The sequence below is a fragment of the Lepidochelys kempii genome, chromosome 27 (genome assembly GCF_965140265.1).
Source record: "Lepidochelys kempii isolate rLepKem1 chromosome 27, rLepKem1.hap2, whole genome shotgun sequence".
Taxonomy (NCBI): domain Eukaryota; kingdom Metazoa; phylum Chordata; order Testudines; family Cheloniidae; genus Lepidochelys; species Lepidochelys kempii.
The window spans coordinates 6571393-6591196 of NC_133282.1; the positions used below are offsets into that span (position 1 = coordinate 6571393).

General features: G+C 47.9%; 1 protein-coding gene and 1 long non-coding RNA gene across 7 annotated transcripts in view; one reads left to right on the forward strand and one right to left on the reverse strand.

Annotated features, from left to right (window-relative positions):
- Positions 1-14074, reverse strand: part of LOC140904068 (uncharacterized) — a 36362-nt gene extending 22288 nt beyond the window's left edge. For both annotated transcript variants that reach the window (XR_012156429.1, XR_012156428.1), the window contains exons 1-2: positions 11858-14074; positions 10912-11051 (exon numbers count right to left, since the gene is read on the reverse strand). This is a non-coding gene — a long non-coding RNA (uncharacterized lncRNA). The remainder of the gene's footprint in view (positions 1-10911; positions 11052-11857) is intronic.
- Positions 14075-14395: 321 nt separating this feature from the next.
- Positions 14396-19804, forward strand: part of GOSR2 (golgi SNAP receptor complex member 2) — a 29564-nt gene continuing 24155 nt past the window's right edge. For 2 of the 5 annotated variants that reach the window (XM_073326310.1, XM_073326314.1), the window contains exon 1: positions 14448-14576. In XM_073326310.1, coding sequence (XP_073182411.1) covers positions 14548-14576 — 29 coding nt within the window. In that variant the 5' untranslated portion in view covers positions 14448-14547. Of the gene's footprint in view, positions 14577-14638; positions 14788-14954; positions 15087-18651; positions 18717-19804 lie in introns of those variants that run through there. The other 3 variants (XM_073326315.1, XM_073326313.1, XM_073326311.1) reach the window with 3 other exon arrangements.

The window sequence follows — 19804 nt, forward strand, 5'->3', positions numbered from 1 at the left end:
ACAGCCCTAGCTGGCAGCCAATCTTACTGCCACCTCCCAGACACATTACTGGGGGAAATGTGCTTCATTCAGAGAAGGGAGGTGGTGCCATGCACCTTTACAAAGGTCAGTGCTCAGGCAGGTTTGAGATCAGCATGCTGCCCAACATTTGAAGGATCTTGATGGATAAGCCTCTGACTTTCTTCTCATGTTTTCTTTTTCTGACTCCCTCCCTCCCCCAATGCTCCCAAAGTGCTGTGAGGCACTCTGTGAGGTCTGGCTTATGTAAAAGAGAGCCTGTCAAAGTTCGGACATGCAGGTCCCATAGCCTGGAGCTGGATTGAGTGATGAGTCTCTATCAAGCACTCATCTACATTTCTCGTTCCTTCAGCATGCCCTGAGGTTTGGCATTCCTTGCTTTCAAAGCTCCACAGTTATTAGTATTAAGGAAAAAGAAAAGGAGGACTTGTGGCACCTTAGAGACTAACCAATTTATTAGAGCATAAGCTTTCGTGAGCTACAGCTCACTTCTTCAGATGCATATCGTGGAAACTGCAGCAGGCTTTATATATACACAGAGAATATGAAACAATACCTATTCCCACCCCACTGTCCTGCTGGTAATAGCTTATCTAAAGTGATTTCCAGCACAAATCCAGGTTTGTGGGGGGGGGGTGGAGGGTGAGAAAACCTGGATTTGTGCTGGAAATCACTTTAGATAAGCTATTACCAGCAGGACAGTGGGGTGGGAGGAGGTATTGTTTCATATTCTCTGTGTATATATAAAGCCTGCTGCAGTTTCCACGATATGCATCTGAAGAAGTGAGCTGTAGCTCACGAAAGCTTATGCTCTAATAAATTGGTTAGTCTCTAAGGTGCCACAAGTCCTCCTTTTCTTTTTGCGAATACAGACTAACACGGCTGTTACTCTGAAACCTAGTATTAAGGAGGCACGCTCATCTCCTAGAAACCTTGGGAACAGTGAGAGTGCAAGAGAGTGCCTGTGTGGGTGTGTGCATATACGTGTCTCGCTATCAGCATGCTGGGGACTGGGGTTAGAAAAACAGCCCTATTATTGGGGTCTGATCATAACAGAGTGACAAGGTCTTCTCTTCAGAAAGATTCCTATGGGGCGAGGCCGGGCAGGGCAAGAACAAGCCTCTTCTGCCCCTGCCATGCTCTGCTGACTGTGGACTTGGGTCACATCCTGAAATAGTAGCGAGACAAAGGTGACTTTGCCAAGAGTTGGATTTCCTTATGGGTGCCATTGTGACTTTAGCCACGGCTCTGAGTAGGGGGCAGTGCAGAGCTAAAGGAGAGTTTGAGCGGCTCTTCTCAAGGCACATTACGGCTGTTGGTTGCTCAACAATCAAAAAATCCCAACCTTTGGCCTTGGAGTTAACAAGACCTGTTAACACGAAATCCTTTTCCTCCACTAGGAGATAGCACAGGAATGACCTGGGGATGTATTAGACAGTGATAAGTGGTTCTTTCCATCCCCTTTTATCCTGTTTACAATACAGGGGCTTTCCTTGAACAAAACTCCTCTTTACCCTCCATGCACCTGGCTGTTGTCGCTAAATGAGCCAATTTGCTGACAGGCTCTCCCTGGAAGGACTCAACGTCTAGCCTCCAGAGACCTGAAAAAAAGCTTTGTGGAGCTCGAACGCTTGTCTCTTTGACCAACAGAAGTTGGGCCAATAAAGGTATTAGCTCGCCTACCTTGTCTCTCAAAGTCTAACAAGCATACCAGCTTGCCTTCAGAAAAAACACTTTCTCCACAAAAGAAAGGCAGAAAAACATTACAGTGCTGCCAACATATCTGGCCATTTTCTTAAAGCCATAGCTTCTAGAGGCATGTGACTATGGGAGAATCTCAGGGTTGTTTTTAAGTGTTTTGGTTTGGGGGTGGGGTTTTGTTTTGTTTTTTGGTTGGTATGGGTTTTTTTTGTTTCTTTGGTTTTTTTAAGTGAGTTTCTAGCCCTTGTGGTTTTCAGAGAAAAGTTTTAAAATGTGACTTGAGTGTGACCGAAAGGCTCTGACACTGGAAGGCAAGTAAAAAGAACCCAACATATTTGTTCATTTTTTGTTTTGTTTGTCTCATGCATCTTGATTCTGGGAGGCTTGATTCCTGATTTTGGAACACTTGGGATTGGTTCTTTTTCCAAAGAACTGCACCTGGCCTGTTGTGTTACTGTTCAGAATTTGATGGATCAGCTAGGAACAGAAAAGATGGATCCATGAGGAGACTGGATTTGATTTCAGCAGGTTTAACTTCACTTATTAGTGAAGCAGTTCAGGATAATGACCCTTTGTAAAATTGATCCACTTATTCCCTCCTTTGCAACTTCCAGGCCAAATTCTCTGTTTTAAAGCAAATCTGAGCTTTCTAACTCCTGCTACACTTACCTGAAATTCCAAAGTGAATCCTGCTTGCTTCTTATGTAAGCAGTGTCAGGATGAGCTCCACCCTGACATCTGGTGGTGAGGTGTGGCAAGTTGTGGAAAAGAACTTCAGGGGCCGATCTCATTTGCATAGGCACACCCACCACGCCTAGAATGAGACCATAGCTGCCCAAATGGTCACTTTGGCTGCTGTGGGATCCCCAGTGTCTCTGTTATTGGGGCAGGAAGAATAAATTGTTATTACCCTGATTATGGGAACTGTGCTTGGAACTGTACTTGGCCTTTTGTTACGATGGAGGGATTCACCATCATCTAAGTAGCACTCGCTAGGCAAGGGTCATGGGTTCCAAAACTGTGTGAATAGAGAGAGGCTGGGGACAAGTATTAATACTTGGTGGCATGGGCCCCTTGGTGAGGGCCTTACATGCTAATTGCACTTCCTCCTCTCTCCACTGTGGAATATCAGAGCTAATTTTGATTTCATTAGAAGTCTAGTTATAGGCTGCTGAGCTCACTTTGGGCTGACAGTGCACTAGCACTGGGGCTCCCCTACTACAAGCTGAATTCACCTAAGAGCTGAAATCACTGAGTGTTGTGTTAAGCAGTGGGGGAGCCTGAAGATATATTGTGGAGCAGTTTGCGGGACGGCTGGTGAAGCAGTTCGACACAGAGCAGTGTGTGGATGGCAGGAGCTGCTTGTGGGCCGTGGAGCTGAGTGAAGGAGTTCGTGGGGCGGCTGGCGGAGCGGAGCGCAGCTGAGCGAAGGAGTTCGTGGGGCGGCTGGCGGAGCGGAGTGCAGCTGCGCGAAGGAGTTTTGTGGGGCGGCTGGCGGAGCGGAGCGCCGCTATGGAGCTATGGGGCGGTCAGCTTCAGATCACGTAAGGTGCCTCTTACCCCCGTCCCACTTCCACCCAGGTTGGGAGGTAAAGCTCCGCCGATAAACTTTCGAACTCTGGGGCTGCCCTGACCAGGGACAGAGACTTTTGGGGCATTGGACTTTTGGGGTTGCTGGACTCAAGAACCAAAGGGAAAAGGGCATGCCCCAATTTGCCTGGGGTGGGGTTGCTTTTGCTCATGGGTTGTGTTATGAATCCGGTTGGTGGTGTTTCCCCAACATAATGCCACATTGTTTCTCTCTGTTATTAAAAGACTTTTGCTACACTCAGACTATGTGCTTGCGAGAGGGGAAGTATCGCCTCTTGGAGGCGCCCAGCGGGGGTGGTATATATTTGTCCCAGGTCACTGGGTGGGGGCTCGAGCCGGTTTGCATTGTGTTATTGGAATGGATCCCCTAGATATTGAACCCGGCCCTTGTTGCTGCCAACTCTGACGGGCAGAAGGGTTACACTTACATCAATGTTTGCTATAAAAATCCCGGATTTAGCACTTAACTGACAGTTCTGTTGATGATACATGTCAGAGAATGAAACAGTTGGAACATTAGTAACTAAATGGATTCCGCACACTAGAACCAGCCCTTTATTTAGAGAAATGTCATTGCATTGAGTGTAGGGCCTCACTTCACTCAGCAGAAACATGGACTGTAAATCAGGACAGGCATAGGCGCCGACTCTGTGGGTGCTCTGGGGCTGGAGCACCCATGGAAAAAAAATAGTGGGGGCTCAGCACCCACCAGCGGGCCCCTCCTACTCCTTCCCCCCAGCACCACCCGCCCACCGAGGATCAGCTGTTCAGCGATATGCAGGAGGTGCTGGGGGGGAGAAGGGGGAGCGGGAGCAGGGAGAGGCAGAATGAGGATGGGGCTGGGCAATGCGTCGGTGGGGACGACTCCCCAGAGGCTGAGGAGTGGAAGGGATGGGGGGCCAGAAGAGGAAGGGGTGGGACCAGCCCCTTCCAGCTGCTGGAACACTGCTGTGCAGTGTGGCGGCTGCCTGAGACAGCCTAGCTGTGGAGGAGGTGGATTCCTCTCCCTGCCCGAGCTTGGCTACCAGGGACCGCAGCTGAGCGAGCCAGAGCTCCCCCCTCCTCCCTGACACATTTCTGGTTCGCTCAACCACGATCCCTGGCAAGCTACTCTGGGTGGGGAGTGGGAGTCACCTCCTTCCCATCCAGGCACGCTCAGGCAACTGCTGGGCTGCAGAGCAGTGACGGGGGAGGGGCCAGCATTAGAAGTGACTTCCCCCCACCAGGGAGAGCGGTGGAGCATTTTTGCGGGGGGGGGCAGGCACAGCGGGAGGACAGAGTGCCTTCCCCTGCAGGTAATGTGGGGCGGGGAGAGCATGGTGGCCCTGGGCTGGGTGTGGGTACATGTGACCAGTCATGTGACCTCCCCTTTAGATTGTGGCCCCCCCCCCAGTACGGGGAGGCATCAGTCCCCTATGGCAAGGCGTGCTCAGAGGAGGGGGCAGAACAGGACAGGAAGAGGTAACTAACAAGGAGCAGGGGTGGGAAGAGGTGGGGCAGAGGTGGGGCCTTAGGGGAAGGGATGGAGTGGTGGCAGGGCCTGGGATAGAGCGATGGGTGGAGCACCCCTGGGAAATCAGAAAGTTGGCATCTGTGAGGACAGGTGATATCTCATTTATTTACTCTCATTATGTTTTGGCATCATTAACTTCAGCTGAGGCTTGGTGCTGTTTCTGAAAGCTTTGGGAACATCTGAGGAGGATGCAGACCAGACGGGGATGGATCTTCAGCTGGCATATGATGAGCTTAGCTCCCTTGTGGTCAGTCTAGCTGTGACAACATACACCGGCTGAGGAGCCAGCCTGCTAGCATTACAAAAGATCATTTAAGAAAATACGCAGCAATTTAACTTCAGTTGATTTTTAATGTAAAAAAGCCCATAAACTAATCAAACCACTAACTCTTTAAACCTTAACTTCACTGTGTGACACAGAGGCTCCTTGGCAAAGGGTTCCCTGTTCTTTGCAAATAACTCTCACCTCAGACTGACCAGCTCACCATTCCAAACACATCTTACAGGATATTTATCCACAAAGAATAATAATGTAAGGCATCTACAGAAAGCTCGTAAATTTTCCCAATTCAAACCATTGCAAGATGTATGTATGGGTAATATTTAAGAAATAATGTAATTATATTAGGAATATGCTCTTAGTCACCAGGGGATAATATGTCTCAGTGAGGGCCGCTGGTTCAGGCAGGAGGGAGTTGTCACCCTGCCCAGTTTTGCCTTGCTCAGTATCAAGACTTTCAGTAGAAAACCATCAGAGGCCAATGTAAACAGTCAAACCCATCTGAAGGTAAAGAAGGAACTTTACAACAGACAGGTTCTCCCTGTCTATGAATAGAAACAAAAGGCTTTTTTCAGTATAATGCAGAGGAGGAAGAAGCGCTGTGCATCCATTTCATTAGAATTTGGTATAAAAAGTCATTTGCTAAGCAAATTTAAGAGCTGCTAAAGGGAGTTTCAGAGGGATTAGCTGCCGACTGTGCGTGGAGGTAGCAGGACATGGTGAGCAGTGCAGTTTGGTTGACCGTTTGTACTCTGTGTATGGCCTCAGTAAGCAGGGTGCTTTGCTAAAGGCCAGGAGGCTCTAACTCTTGGAGTTCAGATCAGCCCAGCCATTTGAGTTTCTGAGTGGTTAATCGCTCCCTGCTGGTGAGTGGCAGAACTGAGCTGAGTGACACAGGGAAGAACTGGTATAAAAAGTCACTTGCTAGGCAAATTCCAAAGCTGCGAACAGAGGCAGCCAACAGCGGAGTTTTGGAGGGAGTTGAGAGAGGGAATGCAAGAGGCTTTCCTTCCAGATTCAGCACTGTGTGTGATATCAGGATGGCCAGTGATGGAACAGTGGTAATGAGCTGCAGTGGATGAACCATGTTCTTTTTCCTACTTGAAGACATTTCATATGCATGAAGGATTTCATGTGCATGAAGTGCAAATTGATGGCTGTGCCAAAAGAGAAGATTCTTGGATTCAAGGGACAAGTAAAGACACTGCTGAGAAACAAAGAAGCTTTAGGAGTTCCTAGACAGACAGGTTCAGGAAACATCAGTACTCCAGGTTTGAGTAAGAATGGAACTGGCCACCAAGGAATCAGAGAGAGTGGAAATCAGAGAGGAGGCCTGATACTTCGTAATCACCAGAGGCAAGAGGTCACGACAGCATTCTGCATGACCGGAGACAGATGAGGATGGGCAGGCTGTGGGCAGCAGAGAGAAGAGGACTGGGAGGAATTCCACGCAGCTAGAAGTTTCCAGTCAATACCAGGTCCTCAATGTGGAAACTTTAGAAAATACCTGTCAATATCCAGCCAGTCCAAGGGAACAGAGAGATGTGTGGGAAACACACATGGATGGCAGATCATCCCAACTTGTACGAAAATCAAGCTTCTCTGCAAAGAGTTCTCCAACTATCCTAGGAAAACAGACAATCCTTGTTGGGAGACTCAATACTCAAAAGAATTGAAAGAATATTCTACAAGGGCCAGACAAACAACAGTATGATGCGCTGGAGCTAAAACATGAGACATCACTCTATGACTGCATAAGCTTCTGAAGTCGACGGGCAAGGATCCATTGATGATGGTTCTTATCAGCCCTAAGGACACTGCAATGTGGGATACCCCACTGAAATTAGATGACTTCATGGAACTTGGAAACATACTGAAAAAAAATAGAATGTCCACGCAATCTTCTCTGAGATCCTTCCTGGACCATGAGCAAAGGAAAACAGAAGACAGACGATTCTGGAAGTGAACAGCTGGCTACATAAGTAATGTAGAGAGGAGGGTTTTGATTTTGTGGTTTTGTCTACCTTCTCTGGGGAGATGGTGCTGTATAGTTTGAATGGGGTCCACCATGGGAGAAGGGTGGCGACAATGGACAGGAGAGGATTAAACTAATTGCAAAATGGGAGGGTAAAAAGAGGGAAGATATGAGCACTCAGCACAAGATCAAGATGTTGAGAACAAAATTAAGCAAGGACCCAAAGGAGTTGATGAGAAGAAATTATTTAATTGACTGTACACCAATGCTAGGAGACTGGGTAACATACAAGAGGATTTGGAATTGCTCATGTATGAGCATAAATTTGATCTAGTTGATATTACTTGGTGGGATGATTTGCACGTCTGAAATTCTAAAAATGGATTATATTTAGAAATGACAGAATGGGCTAAAGGGGAGGGCAAGTAGCACTCTATGTCAAAAATGGCATTACCTGTTTCCAACTCACTGATAACTTGGAAGAATATGATCTTAAATGCTTATAGATCTAGGTTCTAACATATAAAGCACAGTATGGGGTATTAGTTGGTGTCTGCTACAGGCAACCACATCACACTAGGAATCAGGATGACTGGCTACTTATGCACCTACCTACGTGTAGGAAGAAATGCTGCATGAGCATGGGGGATTTCAATTTAAGTGACATATATTGGAAGTGTCATGCTGCCAATATTAAAACATCCTGAGAACTATCAGATATTATAGATGACAATTTCCTAACTCAAAATGCACTGAAGTCAACATGTGGGAATTCTTTATTAGAATAACAGGTAAAGAGAAAATGATCACAGAACTAAAACTTAATGGTAGCTTAGGTACAAGTGACCATGACTTGATCAAATTTATAATGTGCAAGAAAAACAAAGTCCAGACCTTTAATATATATACTTGGTGCTTTAATAGAGGCAATTTCATAAAGCTGAAACCAATTATGAGCCAAATCAGCTGGGAGGAAGAATTTAGCCAGAAAAAAAGTGTGAATGTTAAGTGGGAATAATTTAAGAACACCTTACTAGATGCCTCAAAAGCCACAACACCACAGCTGAGGAAGAAGGTTGTGCTGGTTAAAAAAACTGACCTGGTTTAGAGGTGAAATGAAGGCAGCTATAAAAAATAAAAAGATATATACAATAAATGGAAGAAAGTGGAAGTTCATAGCAATGAATATAAATCAGAAGTTAGGAAATGTGGAAATTTGATAAAGGGAGACAAGGGACAAGTGAGCTGTAGCTCACGAAAGCTTATGCTCAAATAAATTTGTTAGTCTCTAAGGTGCCACAAGTCCTCCTTTTGTTTTTTTTTTAAAGAGAAATCTATGGCCAGCAGAGTTAAAGACAATTAAGAAGAATTTTTTAAATATATAAGGGACACAAAAAATCCAGACATGGTATTTGTACATTGCTAAATGGAAATGGTAGAATTATCAATAATAATGCAGAAAAGGCAGAAGCATTTAACAATATTGTTCTATACTTGGGGGGGGGGAAATGATGATATAGTCTCATTATATGGTAATGTTAATGGTTTCCATTCCACTAGTATCTCTGGAGGATGTTTGTGACAGGGGGTATCCCTGAATGCACTGAGATTTGTGACTTAAATTTTAATTCCCCACCTGCAGAGACTTAAGGAGGCCCACAAACGGAAGAGCCTCCCTTGCAAACAGTAAGGAAGTGGAGCCTATGTTGGAACCACCCAGTCTAGATAACCGGGTGTGATCAAGTTCTCCCACCGAGGACTCTGCTACAATGTTAAACAGAAGCTAGGAAAGTTAGACATTTTTAAATCAGCAGATCCAGATAACTTGCATCCAAGGATTTTAAAAGAGCAGGCTCAGGAGCTTGCTGGACCATGAATCATAGAAATGTAGGACTGGAAGGGACCTTGATAGGTCATCTGTTCCAGTCCCCCATACAAAGGCAGGACTAAGTATTATCTAGACCATCACTGTTAGGTGTTTGTCTAATCTGGGTGCTTAATTACCCTTGTGACAGAGCGCACTTGCCCCGCACTGGTACCATGAGGGTTAACTCTACTCTCTGGACCGAGGAGGCCATGCCCCTGCAGCCCTGCTGGGCATACTCTGGCTGGAGACTAGATATAAAAGGTAGCAGCTCGGTTCATTCAGGGCTGACCACTGAAGAGGGAGGACGCACGCAGAGAGCTCCAGGCCGGGAACCACGGAAGCCCCAGATGGCAGACTGACACTCTGGAGGACACCCAAGGAGTTTCAGAGCTGCTGGGAGCCGTACTGGCCGAGGAGCCCAGAGACCCCGGGGATGCCGCATCAGGAACATGGTAGGAAGTAGCTCATAGGGACCAGTTATTGAGCCACGTGGGGTCAGTGTGCTTCGGGCGGATTCCCTGACAGGGCCCTGAACTGGGACCCCATTGAGAAGAGAGGGCCTGGGTCCCCCTACCCAGCAGCCAACCCCCAGCCCCAGGCGGCGGCCCAATCCCCCAACCGGCTGCCAGGCCAAACAGCCCTACTGAAGAGGGCCATTATACTGACTCTGGCCGCTGGGCCACGCAGCCCTGAGAAAGGGCTGTTAGATTGACTCTGGCCAATAGACCACACAGCCCTGCTGAACAGGACAGCCCTACTGGCTCTGACTGGTAGGCGAAACAGCCCTGAGAGAGGGCAGCCATATCAACTTTTACCCATAGGTAAGTCCCAAGACAAGTGATGGTTGTACAGACTCAATCAGGGGGCTCATCCGCGGCGGAGGAAGACATCCCCTGACCAGCTCCGTTCCAGACTACAGGCACTATAAAGGAGCCTCTACAGGGGCTGAAGGTGGAATGTAGGGACCTGGCTGTGAATGCAAACTAGGCCCTGCCCTCACTCTTTAAGAGGGAGGCTCAGGACACTTCCAGAGACCCAGTGTTTCCCCAGCCAAAAGAAACTCCAGGACCCTCCTCTGGAGGTTGGCCAGGGTACCTGGGGGCAGGCTAAGGTTGTTGAACCAATGCCAAAGCATAGACAGGACCAACTAGTTGATGACCAATGCCCTCCTCCAAACGGAAAGGCCCCACCCATGCCTGCAACTGGTCAATTACCATGGCCTCCAAGTTGGCCTAATTATACAGTGGGAGGGATTGATGGCAAACAGGTAGATACCCAGATAGAGCAGCAAACCCATAGCCAGTGGATACTGTGGAGAGCAGGTGGGAGGGAACCCACCTGCCACCCATCCCCGACCATCAGAGCTCTCGACCCAGCTGGGCAGAAGAGGCTGCTGAGTGGATTGTTTGGAAAGACTATGTGCAGCAGGTCTTCCGGGTCCTGGGCCATAAGGAGCACGTCATCAGCATACGTCAACAGGCCTATCCTCAAGGCCAAGTCACCAAGCATCTATCTCTTCAACTGATTGCAAAGATGACAAAGGAAGGACTTGATGGCAATGGCATATAACTGGTCAGACAGAAGGCAGCCCTGATACACTCCCTGACCAAAGCTGACCAGTCTAAACAGGTCCAGTTGAGCTTGACCATACACTCTGCAAAGGCTTCCAGTACCTGGAAGAACCCCACAAAATGGGGACTGAAGCCAAATGCCCACAGTGTAAGGCTTGTTTTTAGCTTTCACCATTTTGTTTTGTATAAGTGGCTGTTTGCCCTCCGTCTTTGACCCCCTTCTTGTTCATCAATTACCACCCTTTTTCTGTAAGAGCAGGAAAATTGTCATGTGACTTGGGAATAGCCTGCCTAGTAACAGGAGAGCATAAAAGCCCAGCACACTCTGTGAAGTGTGCTGTCCCTCCCAAAGGAAGCCCAGTGTCTGCAGAATAACATCAAGAAAGATCAACTCACCTGTTCCCAAGTGTGGTCCTGATCCTGTTCCTAATCCTCATCGTCCAGTCTGTTGTGTTCCTGGTTGTTGTCCTCTTCTGTTCTGGTTCCAACTGTGGTCCTGATCCTGTTGTAGCATCCCTGTTCCCTTTCTGGTATCCCTGTGAAATGGTGATATACAGTTTTACCTGTTTATCTTGTTAACCCACTTATAGTTCTGGGGTCCTGGCTTTATGCCAATTTGTGTGTTAACCAAGTTATTTGTAATAAATCTTATTGTTGTTTGCACCCCAGTAATTGCCTAGTACTCTTCCTCTGGCAGGAAGGTCTGGGGGTGAGGAAACGGATTGCTACTGGTGATCAGAGTCAGACCAAGGGGTACCTGTAGTAAGGAGGAAGGGGGAACTATTTCCAGGCTTCTCTTCCAACCCATTGGGGGTTTAACAGCAGGATTCCCATGAGAGAACAGTGATCTACCTTGTCATATGCTTTTTCCTAATCAAGAGACAGGAAGGCAAGAGACAGACCAACTCTACATTCTATCCAGAGAAGGTTCCAGATCAGATAAAGGTTGTCAGAAAAAGTCCAGCCCAGAAGAGTGTATGCCTGGTCGGGGTGGATCATATCTGCCCAAATAGACTTCAGCTGCAGCAAGATGGCTTTAGCTACAACCTTATAACCTGTGCTGGAGAGTGATACTGGGTGCCAATTCCTCAAGTTGCAGAGGTCCCCCCTTTTTGGTAGCTGGTTGAACACAGCCTGCCTACATGACAGTAGAGACCAACTTCCAGGGACTCAGCCTAAACGGTAGCAAGGTCCAGGCCAGGGACCTCCCAGAACGTGCAGTAGAACTCCACAGTCAGCCTGTCGATGCCCAAGGTTTGTTAGTGGGCATCAGATGGAGGGCTTCTGAGAACTCAGCCAGAGTGAGAGGACACTCCAGCCAGTCCTAGTCACCCATGCTCACCATTGGGAGTTTATCTGGCAGGACCCCACAAGCACTGCCTTCGAATCCAGAGAGAAAAGGTCAGCATAGAAAGCCCTAGCCCTTTCTTGCATCTTCTCCAGATCTGTAAGAGAGGTACTGTCGTCTGTCAGAAGACAGGTATTATTTAGCACCCATCCTCTTCTCCAGGGCACAGAAGTGGGAGCTGTGATCCACCTCCTGAAGGAGTTGGACACACAACCAGACAAAAGTACCATGGGCCAAATGGCCGTCAATGGCCTGGAGCTTGTCCATGCTGAGGGAAAGGCATACCTCTTCCCTTGCCAAGTCAGCTAAAATTCCTACAAGGACTCCACAGAGCCCACATCCTCCAACAGGCTGTTATTAAAATGCCAATAAGCCAGCCCCAACCACTCAGCTATAAGAGCAACATTCACAAAAACTAAATGATAGTCTGAGTAGGGGGTCAGCCGAATGTCAGAGGAACAGGCCCATGTTAAAGCATGAAATGTAAATTCTGTCTAACTGTATTGGCGCAATTCCACCCAGACAAAGCTGAAGGAGGTGGCGTTGTCTGGGTGCCGGTTGTGCCAAACACCCACCAAGGCATGATGGTCAAGAATCCCTCTGAGGATGTTAGTGGTGGCCACTAGTCAGTCGACCCTCAGCCTGGGCTTGGCTGTAGTCTCTTCCAGCCCCCTGCCCCTTGGTCCTCTATATAACTCCTAGGCAAGCTCACTCTTCCTCACAGGCGTTGACTTCACTCCCAGGGTCCATCTGGGTCTAATTACCTCCAGTCCCCGGCACCGCTCCCCAGGTCCAGCTACTGGTCATTGATGGAGGGCATACGTCTAGAACCCTCCTCAGGGCTGCAGTGTCTGCAACACCACCATGCTAGGCTCAACAGAACTAACAGACCCTTCATTCTTGCCCCAAGTGCTGAGTTAAAGGGGCTCAGGGCTGGGAGCTGGTGCCACCTCAACAGGCTCAGAGCCCATGAATCCAGCGTCACCAATCCCCTTGGAAGGCCCTGGACCCTAGATCTTGAATGGGCTTGAGACTGAGCTGCTCCGCCTTAGAGGAGGACATCTCAGAATGCCTGGCACCTCACTGCTCGGTGCCAGCCAATGCTGCTACAACAACGGGCTCAACAGTTGAAAGGCCTGCACCATCATTTACTGGGCAGAGACCAGGGTTTGGGGGGCGCCTCCAGGGCAGGGCAGGGTCAAGGGCAGGAGGAGGAAGAGAGGTGTCACCATAATAGCTTCAGCACCCAGACTAGGGAGATGGTCATCCCCACATAGGTCAGCTAGACCCAGAGCCCTGATCGCTCCCAAACAGTCTGAGAGATCCCCACTCACAGAGTTTGCCCCACTGGTGAGGCAGAAATCTCAATCTTGGCCCCAACTGCGGGGACAGATGTTAAGGACACAGGCAGACTCCTCCACAATGGGCTCCTCTAGGGGAGGGACAGCACCAATAAACCCTGCCCCCACAAAAAAAACAAACCAACCCAAAACCCTGCTCCTCAGCCAGCTCCTCCCACTACTTTCCCCCGTGGGGGGAGGGGGGGACAGTAAACAGGGCAGAGCAGCAGCACTGCCCCCCCCCCCCCAAGAGGAAACCTGATCCAGAACTGAAGGGAAGCAGCTATGCTCCAGCCCGGTGCTTAGCTTTAGCTCTATGCCTGCCCCCGAGGCTATCTCCCAAGCAGCACCACCAGAGTCAGCCGGCGAGAGGGAATCTGCCAGCAGGGGCCACATCTCCCCCCACAAGCGGTCACTCTCCCTCTTCCGCTGTCATCTCCCCTGCCAAGGGCCCCACAGGCTGATGATCAGCAGGGTCATCCGACTATAACCGTTAAAAAAAGAACTAGACAAGTTCATGGAGGCCAGGTCCATCGATGGCTATTAGCCAGGGCGGGCAGGGAGGGTGCCCCGAGCCTCTGCTTGCCAGAGCTGGGAATGCGCGACGGGAGACGGGCCACTCGAGGACTCCCTGCCCCATTCATGCCCGCGGGGGCACCTGGCCCTGGCCGGACAGGACACTGGGCTGGATGGACCCTGGCTCTGACCCAGTCTGGCCCTTGTGACGGCCTGACGTTCACCCCGCGCCTAGGGGCAAGGGGGCGGGGAGGCCAGCCCAGGGGCTCTCGCTACAGGGCCCTTCGCGCCCTCCCTCCCGCCGCTGGGGGGGCGGGGCAGCACCGTCCCACGGGCCGGGGCCGGGGCCGGCTGAACGCACTCGGCCTCACGCGGGCCTGCACCGCCACTGCCGCCTGGGGAGAGGCGGCGGCCGGGGGCAGCGGACGCCGCCAGCGCAGGCTGGGAAGGGGGGCCCCAGCTCGGCGGCCTTCACGCCGCTCGCTTAGCACGGGGCTGCCAGCACCCCACTGTCGCGGTGCCTCAGAGCAGGCCGCGGGGTGCCTCGGCCGGGCGCGCTGAGGGACCGGCTCCCGGCCGCCCACGCGCAGCCCCGCGGCGCCCCCCAGTGGCCCAGGACGCTCCTCGCGCGGCCGGGCCCCCGAAGGCCCCCGCCGGGCTGCCCTGCACCGCGCGCGCGCGCGCGCCACGCCCCGCCGTCAGGCAGCAGCCCGGGCAGCCTCTCCCGCCGGAAGCGAGCCGGGCCTCGCGCGAGCGGAAGCCGGAAGTGGCGGGCGCTGACGTGTCGCGCGGCGCCGGGAGGGAGTCGGGCCGGGCTGTGCGGCCGCGATGGAGGCTCTTTACCACCAGACCAACAAGTGAGAGAGGGGCCGGGCCGGGCCGGGCTGGGCTGGGCCGCATCCCGCGGGGGAGCCTGGCGAGCCCGAGGCGGGATGGGGCCGGGGCCGGGGCCGGGCTCTCTCCTGCGTGCGGGAAGCCCCTCCCGCACCGCCCCGGGCAGCCCCCTCTGGCGCGGAGCGTGGCGCGGCTCAGCCGTGTCCCGCTGCGAGGAAAGAGGCTTTGTCCGATGTGAGCTGCTGAGGGGGTGGGCGTGGGAGCGGGCGAGGTACAATGGTCCAGACTGGAAGTTGGGGGGTGCCGAGCCATAGGAAGAACATGGAAAGTGCCCTGGGCTCTCTAGCGTCCGGAACCTCATTTTTCACTTTTTCTCCAAATTTCTATCTCCTGATTTGCAGCAAGGGACAGAATGAAATCGTGCAGGAAGCTTTAAAGGGATGTTAGGCTAGTTATTGTAGAGTGAACACATCGCCCACCACCACACTTCCAGGATGCAGCATTTCAGCTGACAAGTGCTGTGCTGATTCTTTGTAAGGGTTGGTGTTTATGGCATAAGTCAGTCGTTCTCATGCTTTCGTCCTGGTGACCCCTTTCACACAGCAAGCTTCTGAGTGTGACCTCCTTTATAAATTAACATTTCTTTTATATTGAATATTATTATAAATGCTAGAGGCGAAGCAAGGTTTGGGATGTAGGTTGAAGGCTTGTGGACCCCCCCATGTAATAATCTTGCAACCCCCTGAGGGGTCACGACCCCCAGTTTGAGAACCCCTGGCATAAGTGGTATCAGCACAATGACTCTGGAACACTAAAAAATGGTGTCCTATGAATAAGTGCCAACAAACAAATAGCTTGTCTTGGAATTGACATAACTAAGAAAGTTTAGAAGAAAGAGGACAACACAGGAATTACCTGAAGTCTGTGTAGTCTGGTATTCTGTCTCCAACAGAGACCAGCACCAGATGCTTCAGAGGAAGGTGCAAGAAACCTTGCAGTGGGCAGATGTGAGCTAATTTGCTGGCCATGGTACTGCGTTAGTGTTTTTAGTATCAATACTTTTGTTGCGATAATAATTTAACCAAAGTGTCACAATTTAAATAGTAGTTTTACAGTAGTGTTGTCTTTCTCTTTGTAAAATCCATGGCTTTCTTCTTCCGTTATTACATCCCTTTTGGAAATGGGAGCAAGGGTAGATAAGAAAGATTGGTTTTAATGTTGTGTACCCTCTTTCTGTATCAACAAGCATCAATGTCCTTGGAATACACAGGACTTGCTACGATATTTGCTGCTATTTATGTAGCACCACACTGTAAGCTCTTTAAAGGAAGGAACAGTGTCTATGCATTTGTACAGCAAACACAAAGGAACCCCCTTCCCAACTGGGGCTTCTGGATGATACCATAATGTATAGAGTATAAGTATCTGTCTCAAGATTTTACTGTTGAAAAGCACTAGTGGATACAACACAGAACAGAGTGGAGTTATTACTAAAGCACTTTACAAAAACCAGGTGTCTGTTCGGAAGTATTTTGGAGGAGAGATAAGCTTGGTGAATGTAAATTGGAAGGAATGTGGATAAAAATTGGTTATTTTTATTAATCAAAACTTGGGTTTTTATTTAAATACAAAAAGAAAAGGAGTACTTGTGGCACCTTAGAGACTTAACCAATTTATTTGAGCATGAGCTTTCGTGAGCTACAGCTCACTTCATCCGATGTAGCTACAGCTCACTTCATAACCGGCTGTAGCTCACGAAAGCTCATGCTCAAATAAATTGGTTAGTCTCTAAGGTGCCACAAGTACTCCTTTTCTTTTTGCGAATACAGACTAACACAGCTGTTACTCTGAAACCTATTTAAATACAGGGTTTTTTAAAAAAAAAAAAAAATAGTTCAAGCCTGGCCATGCTGGCTTAGACCAGTTGTCCATCTAGACCAGTATCCTGTCTTCTGACAGTGACTGGTGCTAGGTACTTCAGAGGGAATGAACAGAAGAGGGTGATTATCAAGAGATCCATCCCATCATCCAGTTCCAACTTTTGGCAGTCAGAGGTTTAGGGACATACAGAACATGTGTTTGCGTCCCTGGCCATCTTGGCTAATAGCCATTGATGGACTTATCCTCCATAAACGAATCTAATTCTTTTTGACCCAATTATACTTTTAGCCTTCACAACGTCCCCTGGCAATGAGTTCTACAGGTTGACTGCGCATTGTGTGAAGAAATACTTACTTATATTTGTTTTAAACCTGCTGGCTGTTAATTTCATTGGATGACCACTTGTTCTTGTGTTATGTGAAAGGGTAAATAACTTCCTTGTTCACTTTGTCCACACCACTCATGATTTTATAGACCTCTGTCATATCCCCTCTTAGTTGTCTCTTTTCTAAACTGAACAGTCCTGGTCTTTTTAATCTGTCCTCATATGGAATCTGTTCTATATCCCTAATCAATTCTGTTGCCCTTCTTTGTACTTTTTCCCATTCTAATATATCTGTTTTTAAATGGGGTGACCAGAACTGCATGTAGTATTCCAGGTGTGGGCATACCTTGGATTTATAAAAAGAAAAGGAGTACTTGTGGCACTTAGAGACTAACAAATTTATTTGAGCATAAGATTTATAGTGTCATTATGATATTTTCTGTCTTCTTATTGATCCCCCTCCTAATGGCTCAAAATACGCACTTGGCTTTTTTGACTGCTGCTGCACATTGAGCGGATGCTGTCAGGAAACTATCCACAGTGATGCCAAGATCTCTTTCTTGAGTGTAATCAGCTAATTTAGACACATCATTTTGTATGTATAGTTGGGATTATGTTTTCCAATGTGCGTTAATAGTAACGCACATTTATCAACGCTGAATTTCATCTCCCCTTTTGTTGCCCAGTCACCCGGTTTTGTAAGATCCCTTTGTAACTCTTTGCAGTCAGCTTTGGACTTAACTATCTTTCGTAATTTTGCATTGTCTGCAAATTTTGCAAAATTTCAAATTTAATTTTGAATAAATTTATGACAACCTATGTTAAGGCCTAAATTTACTATAACTTATTCAAATAAAATAAATAAAAAATGAAGTAATATGTTTGCTGATGAAGTTTTAAAGAAAGTAAAACCACTGAACTGCATGCAGAGTTTGTGCTAAAGAGGCTTTAGACATCCATTTGCCTCTTCTGCAGGTGCAAAGAGAGGATTCTTCATTTCACTTTTTTCAGTTCATTTCAATGACTAGTTTGTTCAAAATGGAGAAACCATTTGGGAGATGAAAAAAGCAGGAAAGCTAGTTTTTCTTTTCCAATCTATTAATAAAAATGAGGTATGAGAGGATGAGATCTGCTTCTAAAATCTGGAAGCACATGGCAGTCAAAAGCAATCAGTTCAGGTCACTAACTACTGATAATACTTTCTTTGTTTAATAAACCATTGGTTTTAAATGCAAAACATGTTATGATAAACTTACTTTTTTATGCATTTAGCACATTTAAGGTAGTTTTTATTTAACTAATAAAAACAATTATTCGGCCCTTTAGAACAAGATGTTTTAAAGAGGGACTTGAAGAAGCTCTGAGGTTGTGTAGAGTCTTAACTATCTTAGACCAGTTACTATGTCCAGTATCCCTTAGACATAAATGTTCCTATACTCTGAGGCCAGAAGGTGACAGCGTGATCATTTAGTCTGACCTGCATAGCACAGGCTGTAGAGCTTCCCCAGAATCATTCCTGATTGAGCTACAGCATATGTTTTAGGAAAACGTCCAATCTGTATTTAAAATAGCCAGTGATGGAGAATCCATCACAACTCTAGGTAAATTATTCCAATGATTGATTACCCTCGTTGTTAAATATGCCTTATTTCCAGTCTTAATTTGGCTAGCTTCAACTTCAAGCCATTGGATTGTGTTATATCTTTCTTTGCTAGATTGAAGAGCCCGTGACAAAAGGTTTTGTTCCACATGTGGGTACTTGTACATTGTGATCAAGCCATCCCTTAACCTTCTGGTTTTTAAGCTCAATAGATAGGAGGGGCTGAATCACTATAAGGCATGCTTTCTAATCCTTTAATCATTCTCGTGGTTCTTCTCTGAACCCTCTCCAGTTGGATTGTGGACACCAGAACTGTACACAGTATTCCAGTCGCAGTTGCACCTATGGAATACAGAGGTAGTGTAATCTCCCTGCTCCATTTTACTGCTAATAAATGTCTAATCTGTCTATCTATGGAGGCTAGCTACTAAGACACACTGACCTTTGGCATCATATTAAATGTTCTTCCATATCCCTGAAATAGCTGAACCGTGATGCTCCTCACTGATTCCATAAGCAAGCTAGGACTTTGGACACTGTTACTGTGAGCAACGTTGGAATTTAGGGATGTAAAATAATGATCTATTAACTGGTAAGCATTAATCTTACTGGTTAACCCAGCCTAACCGTTAACCTGTAGTCCGCCGCAGCAGCCCCAACCCCGGGCCAGCTGGAGCAGCTCCAGCCCCAACCCCAGCCAACCCAAGACTACACGGGCTGTGCCAGCCAGCCGGCCGAAGCAGCAGCAGGCTCCACTGGCCCCCTGCTGGCCAGAGCAGCCCCAGCCCCTCTCTGTTTAATTGGTTAACTGATATTATTTTAATTGTTTAACCGGTTAACTTTTTAAACAATATGGCAGCCTTTGTTTGTCCAATGAGCTCGGATTTTAAAGTTCAAAATTTGAGACAATTCCCTATGAAAAAAGATTCATTAAAAAAAGAAAATGAAGTCTCTGTTTTATTAGATAATTGCAAACTCATAATCAGCTGATTTATTAAGAGTATTCTTAATGCACATCATAGTGGTACATTATAATGGCCTATGGACAGCCTTTTGATGTCCCATAAGAGGCTTCCCTGAGAGTAATAGCATATCACCATCTGAATTCTTTAGCACGAGTCTTTTACATACATGGTGCTTGCAGCTTGTTGAGGCAGTGGTACAGGATGCTGAATTGGGTGTCTGGGACCTTCAGTGCTAAACGGGAAAAGAGCAAAGTTCTTCTCAAAACATCTGTTGGACCTAAATCAGGCTGAAAGACAATACAAAGAGTATGCAGTGTAGTTGTAGCCATGTCGGTCCCAGGATATTGGAGAGACAAGATAGATGAGGTAATATCTTTTATTGGACCAACTTCTGTGTGGCTCAGAAACTTTTCTTTCTCACCAACAGAAGATATTACAAGATATTACCTCGCCTACCTTGTGTCTCTAATACAAATAGTA